Consider the following 15,812-nt stretch of genomic DNA (forward strand, 5'->3'; position numbering starts at 1 on the left):
TCGCACAATCTGATGTGCTTTTAGAGAACTCCTGGTCTGAATACAGAAAGGTTTTATTAAGTAAAATGTTAGACAATACAGAAACGCTGATGAAACACAATGGTATTTGAGTGTTTTTAAACTTCCAAAAAGCCAAAATAGTAGAAAATCATCTCTCGACAATTAGCGAATATAAAGAGGTGGGTCAGGGAACCAAACTGTGATCTTCCATCATAAGTTGAAAAGTGTCCTGACTCCTGATGAACTAAAAACTCAGTAGCCATAGATGTCAAGTCTACAATTGGCTGTTTTACAAAATATTACTAAATAACATGGAAACAAAAACATACTTTGCTCCCAGGTATTTTCCCAAGTGGGGCCCAGGAGCGTCAAGTAACTCTTCCTGCTGCGCCAATGTAAGAATTAATTCAATAACCTTGACATTCAAACGTGTTCCAACTTAATAACAATTTGTGGTTTCTACTTTAGAATTCTAAAATAATTTTGACAAAAAAACCTTGTTAGACAATTGTTTATGAAAATAATCTATTTATTGACAATCAACATTCATAAGTGAACCACAATTCCACACACTTCAACTGTAAACCCAGCAAGCCTTAACAAGAACATCACAACATGTTCAGTTGCATCCCCATCTTCCTCCAGGGACTTAAGACTCGTAGTCCATTATTAATACTTGTCGCACTCGAGGTACATCAGAGGTAGACACAATTTGCTCTGCGTGAGCGTGCTTGCCAATGAAGGAGCTACACAGGTTTTCTTATCTTGGCAAGATGACATATTTTTCACAATGATTACTTTGCTGGTACCAACCCAGCTTATCGTTCACATGTGTAAACAGTCTTCCTTCACTTGCCATGCAAGTTGATTCACTTTTATAAAACTTCAAAAGGGTGCCCCTTCTGGATGGTGGATATTTTTTGGGGCTGAATGTGTTATGATAACCCGGATGGCTTTTAAGTGGCAGCTAATCAGTATTCTACAACGTCAGTCCTCAGCTCTGAACTCCTCTGCGAAGATATTATCGCACCAATCAAATAATACATCTCCGCAATTTTAGTATGTCTTACTGGGGAAGGCTCCCGCAAAAGATCACTCTATATTTTCCATGTGGATGACCAGTGCTCTATTATGAGGCTCAAATGTGCCCCTCTTTGTAATGATGAAGAAGACTCAAATTACTCCCAAACTGGGTGGACCAGGCCCAACAAGTGTTGCTCAAAAGACTCGAACACTGTACCCTTGTTAGTGACAGCACTTCAGGCAGCTTTCCACATTACTCACAAATCCCTGAATTTGGAGTTGCCAGGGTCACCCCACTAGAAAATAGCAATTCACCATAAACTAAAACCTCACTACTCCTAGTGTGAGATCTCATAAGTTCAGCTGTGCCTTCTCCACATTACTTTAGGCTCATGTGTCCATTTGCCATAAACTTCCATTGAAAGGCTACAATATCTACTCAGGCTGTCCCTTTTTGTCATCTAAAGCCTATTTTCTGTAGAATGTAGAGCTCTAAACCTTGCTTTTCAACAGCATATTTTCTGTAGAAAGTAGTGCTCTAAACCTTGCCTTTCCACTTGTTGTAAAACTAGCACAACACAAGTTCTGTTTTAAGCTAACATTACTGTATTTTGCGACAGTTATTCCCTTGCTTGTAGCCATTCCTTTTCCCCTGACCCCTCCATAATTGGTACTTCATCACACTCTTCCTCCATGCAAATCGCCAAATGCTGATCATGAACACCCAAGAGACAATGTACATAGCCACTCCACCAACTTTCACGAACCAACGTGGTGTGGGTGAAACCAACTCACACCAGAGGAGGTTGGCTCCCACACCAATACGCACACCGGTGAAAAGGGCCACGAACAGAAAGTCCACCAGATCACCGCAGAAGCTGTGGTAGTGACCCATTTCCCGCAGGAACCAGCGAGCCTGCAGGAAGGGGTTTGTGATCTCGCTGCCAAAAAGAACAGCATTGACTTCGGTGGCAGATTCGCCGAGAATCAATGCCATGTTAATCCCCAGAATACTTAGAACGTGATGGACTAGCATCAGGAGCCGTTCGGTCTGAAAATACACGCACCAGCATAAGTCAAAGATGAAATAACCCAGGGTGAGACAGAGAACCTGAACTTGGAGAGCTGTATTGAGAGATCCTGTAAGCAAAGAAATCAAAGTGCGATTATTTAAAGGACAGAGCTAAATTGAAAAGCAACAATACTGTGTAAACCATTGTAAATGTTAGCGTTATTCTATTCAAGCAACTAGAGTCATGCAAACAAGAGAGCTGAGCTTATCATTAATGGACATGCAATAGGCACTTAAAACAAGAGGCAAAATACACATTTCCGTGTTAGATGGAGAGCATTAGCTTAGTTAATGGATTAAGCATTTCAAATCATGTACCTTGGAGAAAAAGAGACCTAGACTGTTTTTTTAAACTGGGAAAATTAATCACCTTTCAATAAAACACCAAATGAAATTTCACTTTATAGAATCAAAATAACTAGTTTTAAAGGTGCGGTGTGCAAGTATATTTTAAACATTTCTATTGCTATGAACATTTAGCAGCACAATACAGTGCGGTTATTGGGAAGCTTCACAACAGTATTAGTAGTCTTGCTGGATAATCATACAAATAATACAAGTGCCCAGTGGCAGCCCTCAGCATTTGAGCAAGTACAGCACCAAGGCTGGAATTAGACAACACCTGGGATGCAAGCATTCAAAACCTTTACGAAAAGGTACCGGGTGCCTGGCTAAAACAGCTACTTAGGTTGTGGCGGGCTGTTACAAACAATGGCCTAGTTGGCTATGGCTACTTCTCAATTTGTGGAAATCGAAAAATCAACACAAACAGAAGGTCTCCGAGTAACTGCAGAAAGACTTTAAAGATGTGTGGTGGAATATCATCCAAGTGACAATAGTGGTAAAAATTGAATATTCACTCACTCATCCATCTATGCCAGTGGTTCCCAAACTTTTTTGACCTGTGGCTCCCTTGACTAAATTAGCAGTTGGCCGTGGCCCCCCACCATTTTTTTACCGGTGGGGGGGATGTAAGCCCGACCTCAGGAGTACTTCCAGTTGTCTTCCTTAAATTAATTGGGGCGCTTTTTTATTTTCCAATTGATGACAAGCAGAGGAAGTTATGTTTTGAAGCATTGGTGATCATTAAAGTTTCTCTGGCAGGCCAAATAGGTCAGCTCAACTTACTTACCAGAAAGATGGCTGCACGCCGGGTGATGCAGTGACAGTTGCATGCCATGTCACTGTGCACAGGCAAAGTCAGTCGCCTAGTAAAGTTAGTACAGTAGGGATGGGGCAGTCAGTTGGGTGGCAGACTGGAAGGGCTGGTAAACAGCAAGTAAGATATACTGTCAGTGGGGCCAGGTCAGCGAGCATTGGCAGAGCTATAAGTAAGCACACTCCAGGTCACAAGGGCTGAGGCAGGGCAGGACAGTAAGGTTGGGGGCAGAACACGATGAATGGCAGAAGACAGGGCTGCGTAAGATCCAGCCAGCTCAGTGGGGCTGGGTTAGAGCCAATCTCATGACAGGAAGAATAGACGGGCAAGAGGTAGTTTTGTAGCATGCTGGTATGGATAAGGTAGAGTCAGTTGCACAAGGTGGAGGTGGTAGTAGACCCAGTTACATCCCAGGTCAGTGTGTGGCACAGGACATGAATGACTTTGAATTGACCACACGGGTGCCCACTGCCAGTCCCTGCCCAGGTGCCTTTTATCACATAGGTCAGCTGCCCCCACGCCTAACAGCCCGCTCCTGCTTCAAAGCTGCTGTCTGTCATCTGTCGAAATTGATGTGGCACTAGCAGCTTCTTCCTGAGTACATACTTCGGAGATGTCTACGATAAATATTGCTTTTGGTGCAAATTGTCTTTTCATTTTTGAGCCAACTGTGAATTGATTCTAAAACTTGCATTACTTTTCTATTCAGAAACGTTTTTCAGGAAATAGACGGTGAGTGATAACAATGTCCCTTAAATTGTGTTCAGGGGTAACAAGCTTGTTTTGCCACTTAATAAATCCATTTGTAAACCTTATCTTTATTGAAGGACTGGCTATAAACTCGTGCCTTGCAGACTGCACGCACCCTTTTGCAGAAAGTGCCTAGTTACGTTCACTGGACTGTAACGTGAGTTTGCCCACTGGAATTTCTGATTTATAAAATCAGGCACGGTGTTTCTTCAACTTCCCACAAAGTGTGTGAACAGCAGCCAGGATATAATTATACATGGCTGTATTTTACATTTACAAGTTGTAGCTATATTTGAAATCACCTTGTTCTGCGAGGGGCCTACTACATGTTCATGAAGTCAGATGCTGTCCTGTTTTCCGACGAGACTGCAGGGGCCACTGCACATTCATAACATGTCCCTTTCAAACTCAACTTCTCAAAATAAACCAAATAAATGAGTGAGCAGTGACTTCTCCATATGTTGCGGCTGGAATAAGCTTCATCCTGCATTCAAGCCCTGCTAAGGTGTCAAAAGACGCATAATATTTTATTGCCTACACATGTCCAAATGCTATCTTTCCCACATCGTGCGCGGCGCCCCTGGCTACTCAAAACGGTGCACCGGGGCGACGCGGCGCACAGTTCGGGAACCACTGCTTTAACCCCTTACACACCTCCTTTATGCAGTTAGCTACCTGTCCTGTATGTATGTGCAAGAGCATCATGTAATGTTCCTTCTGCTACAGTCACGTGCTTTACTTATACTGTGTGTTAGGGAAGGTTGCGCTGCTGCTCTTCATGTTGCACCTTTATGTTGTGAAGCGTGCTATAAAAATATCCACTAGACAGAATACAAAACACTTTGCATTACCTCTTCGTCCTGTCTTCCTCGCCACAGTAAATACCCATGAGCCCCCGGCTCCACACAGAACTCCAAGCATTAAAAACAGCGCTCTAGTCTCCCTCTCCCTCCTCCAAGATGGCCCCCAGTGGCTCCAGCCAATCCTATAAAGGGATACAGAGACCTCAACTCGACCTGTTCTTTTTTTATGCACTTCTCCATGTGCTGGGTTCTCTGCTGGTCAGGTGAGTGGGACTGGGGTCTTGCTTGAGCAACCCCTTCGGTCCTTTGGTATCTGGTTGGGGGAAAGTAGTGTTTGTTCTTTTATTACTGTGTATGTTCATGGCGTTTTTATTTGATGTGTTTCAATTGTAAAAAACGTTCCCCCTTCTTCTGCCTCCGAGCCTCGTGTCCTGCTTAGCGGACTTTCGTGGCGTTTGTTTGCGGCTGTATTTGTGTTTCTACCGTTGGGCGGGACGCCTTGAGTCCTGCTCTGCCGCTTCTTTGTTTTTTATCTTCCTTGCCGGCCGCGCGTCCTGCTGAGCGGACGTTGCGCAGCCGGGTGCGCTGTCAATGGGGGCCCGGAGGCTTCCGTTCGCTTTCCTTATCTACTGCCGGTTTGAGCGTATGCCTGTGTTTGCTGCCTCTTCGTCTTGTGTCTACTACGGTAGGGGCACATTCAGGGCTCTGTTTGGCACGCGACGGTCTGAGACCGTTTTTGAGTGTGCGTGCGGCTCTTCCGGCTGATTTTATCGGTTGCCTAGCAACCTCAGGACCTTTTTTTACCAGGCGGGTTATTCTACTCATTGCCTGTGTTTGTTTTTGCACTCATTCGCAAGTGTGGGTGTCAACTGTAATTGGTGATCCTGGTTCATTGAAATCAGGGATGCACCTTCTATGGAGTTTTTACAGCTGATGATCAATTCTGCTGTGTCTGCAGCGTTACATGGTCAGGTGCCTGTTCCTCCTAAGGAGGCGAAGGTTGATGGTGCTGCTGCGGATGATTCTGACATTGAAGATGAAGTTGATGTCGGGGGTCGCTTTGTGCAGGTGCAGACCTTGAGGAGGTGCTGGGTCACATTTGTGGGAACTTGGTGTTTCCGGCTTCTGTTGTACCTCTGGAGGACGATCTGTTTTCACTGTATCAGCGTCCTGAGCCTGATTCTTTGCCTCTACGTTCTTCTGTTTTGATCTTGGAGAATGAATGGGAAGATGTGGGCAAGGGTTCCTTTCTGCGTTTTTTGAGTAAGAGGTACCCGCTGCAGGATTTTTCTGCGAAATACCCTTCCTCGGTGAAGGTTGACTCTTTGTTGGTCGGCATGTCTTCTCATGGGGCTGTTGTTTCAGAGGATTCTTCACCTGCTGACCCAGTTGCCCGTAAAGTGGATGGTGCGGTGAAATGCACTTTTTTGGCTGCAAATTTTTCTTTCAGGGCTGCTGCCTGTTCATCTTACACTATCTGGTCCTTGCTTAGGGATTCTTCAGTTTCTCTCTGAATTGATAGACCAGGGGGTGGATGTTTCTTCTACCCTGGCTATGATGGAGCAACAGGTCCGCCTGTTTTCAGATGTCTCTTTGGAGTCGACGGCTTCAGCGGCTGGGTCTTCTGCGGCTGCGAGGCGTCGGTTGTGGCTCTGTTCATGGAAGGCTGATGCTGCGCAGAAAAGCCTGCTGTTGGTGATCCCCTTTTCTGGGGTTAGGCTTTTTGGTTCACCTCTGGACGTGATGGTGAGGAAGACAGCGGGAGACCGTATACTGCTTGTTCCTGAACGGCCCGGCAGCTTCCGTGCCTTTGGTTCACAGAGGGCTTTTGGTCCTTCTAGGAGGGGTCGGGCTGGTCGACCCTTTCGTGGAAGGGGGCGTGGCCGGGGTGCTCCTTCCTTTGATAAGTCCCGGTTATCCGGTGCATCTGCCTCCTCTGCTCCTGCTTCCAAATCATGACTGGATCACTCCTGGTGTAGGTCCGGTTGGGGGTCGCCTCACTTGCTTCATGGACTCTTGGCGAGTACCTGTGTCGGACCGAAGGGTTATTCAGGTGGTTTCGGATGGTTTGCTCCTTGGGTTTGCCTAGACTCCCCCTGCCTGTTTCAAGGCCACTCCTTGTCCCAGGGATCCTCTGTAGGGGTTGGCACTTCTGGAAGGCATAGATTCCCTGGTGGCCATAATTGAGGTGATTCCTGTGCCCGACGGTCAGTGGGGTTGGGCGTGTATTCCATCCTGTTTCTGGTGTCCGAGCGCACCAGGGATCTTCGACCTGTACTGGACCTGAAGTGGGTCGATACTTTCATCCCTCACCAGAAATTCTATGTGGTTTTGCTTCAATTGATCCTTCCTCTGGTGTCTCAGGGCGTTTTTCCTTGCTTCCATTGACTTGAGGGATGCTTATCTGCATATCCCTGTTCGTCCCGACTCTCAGCGGTTTCTCAGATTTTGAGTCCTGGGTCGTCATTACCAATTCCAGGTATTACCATTTGGGCTCTGCTCTGCTCCCAGGGTCTTTGATATGGTTCTGGCTCCTCTTATTGGACATTTACATGGGGAGGGCATTAGTGTTTTTCCTTATCTGGACAACATTTTTATTTCTGCTTCTTCTTTTTCTAAGGAAACTTGCTTGTCCAGAGAGTGTGCCATGTCCTGGAGCGTCACGGGTTCCTGGTGTACATCCTTAGGGTGCGTGACATGGGTGTTTCCTTTGGTTGCCTGGCAACCTCCAGCCTTTTTTACCGGTCGAGGATTTCTGAACATTATACAGGTTCAGGGACTGATATCTGCATCCTTGTTGACCGTACTATGGGCTCGCCTTCACATGTATCCGGTGGTGTCCCTCGTTTTTGTTGCATTGGGACCCTTGTTCCCTGGATGTGTGTGTTTTGATACCCGTGTCCGCTGATGTTAGAGTGGTCCTGGTTTGGTGGTTGGACGAGGGTCTTCTGTCCAGGGGCCGCCCATTTCTGGTTGTTCCCACTCGGGTTCTCACTACCGTTGCGGGCCTGCTGGGGTGGGGGCTACTCTGGGGGATTCAACGACTCGGGGTATTTGGCCTCGGTCTGTATTGTCTTGTTCTTCCAACTACAAGGGGCTAATGGCCGTCCTTTTGGGTCTGTTGGCCTTTTTCGGATGTTCTTCTGGTTCACCATGTGCAAATCCGGATGGATATTCAAGTGGTGTTGTCCTATGTCGACCATCAAGAGGGGTGTGGGGTTCGTTCCCTCAGTTGCATCGGCCGTCGGATTTGTTGTTGGGCAGAGTTGATCCTGGCGTCCCTGTCTACGGTTTACCTGCCGGGTCCGGAGGACACTGTGGCGGATTGTCTGAGCCAGGTGTTTCCTTCCATGGGGTCTTTGTCCCTCACATGATTGGTGTTCGGGAGGTTACGGAGGATGTCTGGTTCTCCGATTGTGGACCTGTTTGCTTCCCAGTACAATGCCAAGATCCGCTGCTTTTGCACGATTTTGCCTTGCCGGGATGCCTGGTAAGTGGGCGTTCTGTCGTTCCTTTGGCCAGAGGGTCTGTTGTATGCCTTTCCCCCTGTTCCCCTGATTCCAAAGTCTTGCAGAAGCTCAAGAGGGAGGGGTCGTATGTCCTTCTGTTTGCTCCAGGTTGGATACGTCACCCTTGGTGTCCCCTATTGCTGGAATTGGATGTGCCTCCGGGCTGGACGTTACCGTTCGTGCCTTATCCTCTGTTGGGTCCTCTTCTACCTCTGCCTGTGTTCCGGTCCCTGGGTCTGCGGGCCTGGCTCTTGAGAGGGGATCGCGGGTGCATGCAGGTTGTTCTTTTGCGGTTGCTGACGTCATTCGGCAATCTCGGAAGCCTTCTACTCTTAAGTCCTACGCTGAGCATTGGGATACCTTTGCCTCTTGGTGTGTGTGTCACGAGCTGTCGTTGGATTCTTTGGACCCTGCTCGTATTCTGGATTTTTTTAATGTTGGTTTCCTTTTGGGCTTGGCCGTTTCCACTCTCAGGGCTCAATGGGCCGCCTTTCGGGCATTTCATGTCCTGCCTTTGGTTCAAATCTCTTTGGTGGCTCGACTTTTTAAGTCGCTTTCTTTGCAAGTCCCCGTCCTGTCTTATGTTCTCCTCCTTGGGACCTTTCTTCGGTGTTGCGTTCCTTGCAGTCGGCTCCTTTCGAGCCTTTGGGGGTCGTGGGCCTGAAGTTCTTGGCACTCGATGTGGTGTTTCTTGTGGCTATTGCATCTGCCAGGCGTATTGGTGAGCTGGGTGCCTTCCTGCGGTCTGCTCCATTTTTGGTCGTTTTGTCTGGTCATGTGGTATTGCGCCCTCATCCTACATTTGTTCCTAAGGTGGATTCTTAGTTTCACTGTTCTGCTGAAGTGGTTCTTCCGATTCTTTGTCCTGGTCCTTCCTCGGCTGAGGATTGCCTTCTCCACCTGTTGGATGTGCGTCGTGCATTGTTGGTTTATTTGTCACGCAATTCTTCCTTTTGTAAGGTTGACAATTTATTTGTCAATTTTGGTTTGTCTCATCAGGGCCTAAAGCCCTCCCTGTCCCCTGTCAGTCGTTGGATTGAGGAGGCCATACTGTTGGCTTATGGTTCTGCTTCTGACCTTCCCCCTCTTCCGGTTCAGGGTCGGTCCACCAGATCTGTTTCTGTATCGTGGGCCTCTTTTACGGGGGTGTCCATGGAGGATGTTTGCCGGGCTGCCACTTGGTCGTCCAAGCATACTTTCATGTCCCATTGTCGCCTTCAGATTGGGGGTGGGGGTTCCGTTTCCTTTGCCTCTTCTGCGCTGTCGGCTGGGATTCCTTGAGGTGTATGTTTCTGTGGAATTTTTGTACCTCTTGTGATTGAAATATGTTTCTCTGCATGATTTCTGTGGAGTGTTTTCCTTGCATGAAGCTGATTGCTTTGGTATCGGCTCATGGGTAATTACTGTGGCGAGGAAGACAGGACGAGGAGGTAATGCCCCGGTTACTTACCGGTAATCTTTATTACTCAGAGTCCATGTCTTCCTCGCCACAGTATAGTTTCCCTTCCCTCCCGGCCCTGGTGGTGGCTTCATGTCTGCGGCTTGGTTTTTCAGGTCGAGTTGAGGTCTCAGTATCCCTTTATGGGATTGGCTGGAGCCACTGGGGGCCATCTTGGAGGAGGGAGAGGGAGACTAGAGCGCTGTGTTTTATGCTTGGAGTTCTGTGTGGAGCCGGAGGCTCATGAGTAATTACTGTGGCAAAGTAGACATGGACTCGGAGTAATGAAAATTACCGGTAAGTAACCGGGGCATTACCAGTGCTGTTTTCAGTGAATGATGCCAATGAAAGAGAATCCTCTTAAAATGTGTGAGCAGAGATTAAGTTTAGTTTTACAAGTGAAACGAGCAGTTTTTGGAATGAACTAGAGAACTTCGTAAAATTTTAAAACATTGCTGACAAGTGCCACTATGTCATGTATAACAGAATAAGCCAATTCTTGCAGTTTAGCCAAGAGCACTTTGCACAGTTGGAATTTTCAACTCATAATGAAAGTATTAAAAGGAAATCTACAAGCTGAACAATGCAACATGCTATTGGCTGAGAACTCAGGACAAGCTGATAGTATCATATAGTTCCACTTGGTAGACTTGTGAAATGTAAAATAAAATTGAGTTCCCCACGTTCTGCCTTCTTTTCTTATAGGCAATCATGAGTTAAACAGCCCATAGATAAAAGTGAAGAGATAGCCTTTCAAAAGCAAGCATCTTGTTGCTAATGAGCTAACATTAACAGTCCTTGGAAGACAGACACGATAAAAAGACAGAATTTATTATAACAAAGTGAGGAGCAGCAGCTGGAAGTGTCTTAAGAGATGCTAAGAAAGGAAAAACATTGTTCTGGCAGCTGTCTTCCAAACCCCAAGCTAGGATTTTCCGCTAGTGTAACTCAGGTGGTGCACCTGCAACACCACTAAGGTACAATGAACCGCAATCTCCTTGTTTAAAATTTGATAAGAATACATCCAAGAAACAGGACCAAAAAAAGTGGCAATCAGATAAAAGGAAACCTGCAGGTTTACATCAGTGATATACTAGCCTAAAACTCACCCGGATGGGTAAATGGCCAGGGTCCATCGATAAAACCAACATAGGCAGAGAGAGAGATGATAAGAAACCCATGGATCACTGTCACTATTCTACAGTTCCATTCGTAACTCCGATTCTTGTTTAGATGGCAAAAGGATGCATACAGAGAGAACCAGCCGATGAAACTGCAGGCGACCAGAAGCAGGGGCGACACCATCCTGAAGAGAGAGGTGCAGGTTGGGAGGGAAAAGAAAGCACAAGCGATAGTAGCAGAACAAATTCAAAGTAATCAACGAATGATCTTCTGGGCACGAGACTGCACGTCACATCCCTAGGAGGATCAATACTAATGAATAATGTACACACAAACAAACATCAGGTCGTTTTGACCCCAGCACTCTGACAACCATCTTATACAGTAATAAACACTGAAAATCAATATATTGGTTGCTCCAGTGTTGTATTAAATATCCTATCTTCCACTCCCTTGTCTTAACATATATTGGTTTCAGCCAACTGCCAGTGAGGATTTGAACGTCTATCTCACAAAACCCAACACACTACAGCTCCATTTGTACACTGCCTCAAACATGAGGCACCGAAGCTCCTTTGCAGATTGGTAGCATTGTTCTCCATGGGAGTGATATGGACGGATGCATGTCTGTCATTAGGCTAGATGGGAAGTGCTTTGATGCGGTGAGCAAGGGCCGAAATCTTGCTATTACCATGTTTTGATACTGCACCTCTGTATGAATTTGAAGCAAGGGGTGAGAGATAGGATAAGTAAGCATAATACACACCTGTATGGATGGACAGAAGGACAGTGTGGCTTTCACAAATCATCAGTCCTTCCCTCTAATCCCATAGATCCCATAGATTATAAATCCCATTGCTCTAGGGCCATCTCAATATATTTTTACCCAACAGGCAAAACACTTTTTGCACCCTTCCTCTTCTTTATTCCATTTGTGCAGCTTTGAGTTTGCTGCATAACAATGTATGGCCAAATGCCAGTTTGGCCCCCATAAAGGGGTGCCATGAGAAAATACCTGTTTTAAGTAGCCCTTCATACTTCTCCCATCTGTACTCATGCACCACTTATCTCTCCGGTTTAGAGTATCTCAGCCACACAACATTCAGTCAAATCTTTATTCTGGTAATCCCTACTTCACTGTCCCACCTCACAGTATCAAATTAAAGCTGCTATTGCATACACCCACTAATCCTAATTACTAATCTAACTGTAATCCAGAGACCCAATCATCCATTTCCACTCTCTCGTACCACAATTGTTACGTTGTGGCCTCAGGTCTGATTTCGAGAAATTGGTATGGGTCAGAGGCAACTCCTGGCCAAAAGGAAATACTAATTTTTCTAGTAATAGATAACACTGGTCGTATGTGACTCTTGGCCTATATAAAGTTTACCACAACACTGGTCTATCTAGAATAAATGTGCAGTCTGACTGGGGCCCCAATAACTCCAGTTATTGGTATGAGACAAAGCGAAAATGTGGTTCAAAATAACATATATTTTTTTTAATTTGAAAATGCAAAGACATCTTGCCAAACTCTAGAAATACCCAAGGTGGACACAACTCTGTATCTTATTGGACATTGTGTCTTAAAGCCTCAAACTTCAGAGAGAAAAATCTAATGCATTCAGGGTAAAGTTGTCTTTGTTATCTTTCTTTAATGTAATAGGATTAACATATGGCAACAATAATTTGTAAACCCTAACAAACAGGGCTGGAAAGAGGGCCTGTGATGACGCAGAGAGAGGTTGCCAACCCTACAAAAACCTTGCATGTTAGTAGTATGTCTAGATCACGAATCCCAAAATAACCTTGTTTGTATGTAGCACTTCTACAGCACGAACCCCCCCCCCCCCGAAAAACCTTGTTTGTATATAAAATGTCAATGCCTATAACCGGGGTACTCAAAGTATGGCCCGATGTGGGGCATGCAGCCCTCCTGAACTTCACTTGTAGCCCCCAGCTGAATCTGTACTTGGCTGCTGTTTACTTTAAAAAGCACTAACATTAAAAAATAAGTTAAAATAACGGGAAAGTGTTTATTTACAGGCTAATTGAAGTAAATAAAAAAATGAGTGTAGAAATATTTATCCCTCCTCACACCCTGACAACAGTGCCAATAGTGAACTAAGAAGGAAGTCAGTTGCTAAGAGGACGCCTCTGGGTGGTCAGGGTTGTTATTATACATGGGTATTATAGTTTATTAACTCAAACACAAGAGGTCTGTAAAGCATATATCCCGAACTCATGTATTTCAAGGTGCTCTTATTTGCCATAATGAAGAACAAGGAGGTAAGGTGAAATTAGGCAGTTGCCTAGGATCAAATAGCTGGATCAAGTGGAAAAGCCGGGATTGATCCTATATTTTCTGGTTACTTCCTTTTGTCTTTCAAGGTAAAAACAGCAAGCAGAAAGGCTTACCCCAAGGTGCAGTAGAGGGATAGCAGTTCAGATACAGAATAGCACAGTGTTGTCAAATCTAGGACTCTACTCTAGAGACTTTGGACTTACTTTAGAAGGCAGTAAAGAAAGAAACCCTGAAAATAATTACATGACTCACAGACAAAATGTGGATTTGTAAAGCACATGTTTACCCAAGTGTATCTTGGCGTTTAATAGCAGATGTTTATTGTTACCCAACTCAAGGGCACTCATTGTATCGGCCTCAGAAGGATGATAGGCTGAGAAGCCCCACCGAGATTTGAACCAGTGACCATGAGGTCTAACACAGATCCCTACAGAGGACATTTTAGTCCACTAATCCAGCTGACTACATGTATGTGATTTGCTTTCCTATGCCCACTTTAACCCCTCACAAACTTCCACCCACCGTGCTGCCATTATTGCGGCCATCGGGCACACCACAGACCATGGTCTGAAGCCCCTGGGCAAATGTTTGTGAGTACCCATGGCTTATAACAAGTCATTTTCAGTGCACCCTGCACCACGTCCCAGACCCAAGGAGCATAACTATTCTACCTGCGTTATCCATCACCTCCCCACCACCACGAGCTTCTGACAGTAAGTTAGTACTCACTGATCTCGTCCTCGAATATATTCCTTCTCCCAGAGTAGGTGATAGAATAGCAAATTACCTAACCTCAACTGCACAGATTTAAAATTTCAAATATCCTATCTGAACTACACAAAAGACATAAATACGGCCTGACAGGCAACGGTCACGTACATTGTATTGAAAACACGGGTTTACTCTTTTAGACTTCATTGCAAACCGAGAGCAAACGCTGGCTTGCGGAGACCCCCTTTATTAAGCAATAAATCGTTAAAACACGCTTCCACACTGCGGGAATAGGTGTCCAGTCAAAATAAGTCTAGGGCCGGGAGCAGGAGTCAAAGACCGGCAGACGCCAGATCAGGCTTTATTCTGAGTGTTGCCTTGCTCCGGGCGCAATGGGTGGGCAAATCAGCGGGGCGTATATATATATCCCAGAGGCCCACACTGGGCCTGTCCGGCACAATGTGGTTGAGAAAGCTAGGTCGGGACATCTCGTCCAGTGCACAGAACCCAGTAGAGGACACCGCTAGCTCAGAATGTACCTGCTAAATTAGCTGCACCCTCTTTCCGGCCCGCACCCTTCGTCACCAGCGCGTCGCTTCCTGTGAAATCCTCCTACAGGTTCGCGTCATCAAAGGCTGTGATTGGCGGAAACTACGCTTGCACGGCTGCCTTCTGGTTAAAACACGCCCATCGATTCTCTGATTGGTTCGTGTCCGCTGGAGGATTTCTTTGTAATGAGCTCAATGATTACATTATTGCTTTACACAGCTTCGACATAAATAGGCTCTGTGTTGCTCGATACGCGCGCCAGGCCAGACTAGAATTTGAGTCCTGCCGAAAATTAGAAAGGCAGACGCAGACAGGGTTACATAGCTGCATAGCTGGCAAGGCGCTCTCTACCCCTTTTGTTTTATTTCCCCGTTAACTCTGTAACTATGTGATATATACTTTTCCAGCCTAATCGCTAGTAAAATGTAATCCTGATCAAATCTACTATTTGTCTATGTATATATATATATATATATATATATATATATATATATATATATATATATATATATATAGAGAGAGAGAGAGAGAGAGAGAGAGAGAGAGAGAGAGAGAGAGAGAGAGAGAGAGAGAGAGAGAGAGAGAGAGAGAGAGAGAGAGAGATAACTCTAGTATATGTAGTAGACCCTTGTACTCAGTACCATTCCTATGTGATTCTTAGAATGTATCCATTTGTAGCTCTTGTGTGACTTTACAACTTTTACACTTGCATTTTTTTTCTGTTTGTATCTTTTATGTAACTCTTGTAATCCTAAATCCTTATGTATCACAACTGGTTCTTTTGTAAAGCCCTCTGACACCTTCGGGTAATGTTTGCGCTATATAAAATGAATAAAAATAAATAAATAAATAAAACATTTTCATTACGTCAGTGTAATTATGAGTGAGATTTCAAGAACTATGAGTGACACTTTCTCGTGCGCAAAATCAAGTAACGAATACTAGGGAGACACATAAATATATGAAATGACACCCATTTGAGCAAGGTAGCTCCAAGATCTTGCCCTAAGAATACATTGCCCTACATAGAATATGGAAACCTCAGTTTTATAAGCGTAGTCGGTCTCTTTACTTATGAGTATTGTGTAATCCTTGTCAAATTAGCCGATCTTCATGTACTCTGCTCCGTTACCAACAAAATAGGATTGCATGGAAACGTGTGCGTGTCCGTATTAGATGCTGTGTAAAAAACAAACAGCCACCTTCGCTTAGACATTATTATTATTTCTGAAACGCTCATCTTTCTAGAGCCGCATGAAAACATTTCAACGGGGCTACTGGGAAAACTTGTTTTCTAAGACTGGCTATCTCACCGGATGCCAAGATGTTTTTTCAGCTAGCTATTTGATGACTGACCTGTGTTTGTGT

At 45.2% G+C, this 15,812-nt stretch overlaps 1 protein-coding gene across 1 annotated transcript; it reads right to left on the bottom strand.

The window, feature by feature from the left end:
* Nucleotides 1-520: 520 nt before the first annotated feature.
* On the bottom strand, nt 521-14,533 carry LOC147659609 (TLC domain-containing protein 5-like). Its single transcript, XM_086951610.1, has 3 exons — nt 14,435-14,533; nt 10,864-11,060; nt 521-2,163 (listed from the first exon to the last, which is right to left on the bottom strand). Exons 2-3 carry the CDS (start codon nt 11,057-11,059, stop codon nt 1,625-1,627), a joined length of 735 nt encoding a protein of 244 aa, XP_086807736.1. The 5' UTR covers nt 11,060; nt 14,435-14,533; the 3' UTR covers nt 521-1,624.
* Between the last annotated feature and the right edge of the window lie 1,279 nt (nt 14,534-15,812).

Source organism: Lissotriton vulgaris, unplaced genomic scaffold, assembly GCF_964263255.1.
Source record: "Lissotriton vulgaris unplaced genomic scaffold, aLisVul1.2 SCAFFOLD_401, whole genome shotgun sequence".
Classification (NCBI taxonomy): domain Eukaryota; kingdom Metazoa; phylum Chordata; class Amphibia; order Caudata; family Salamandridae; genus Lissotriton; species Lissotriton vulgaris.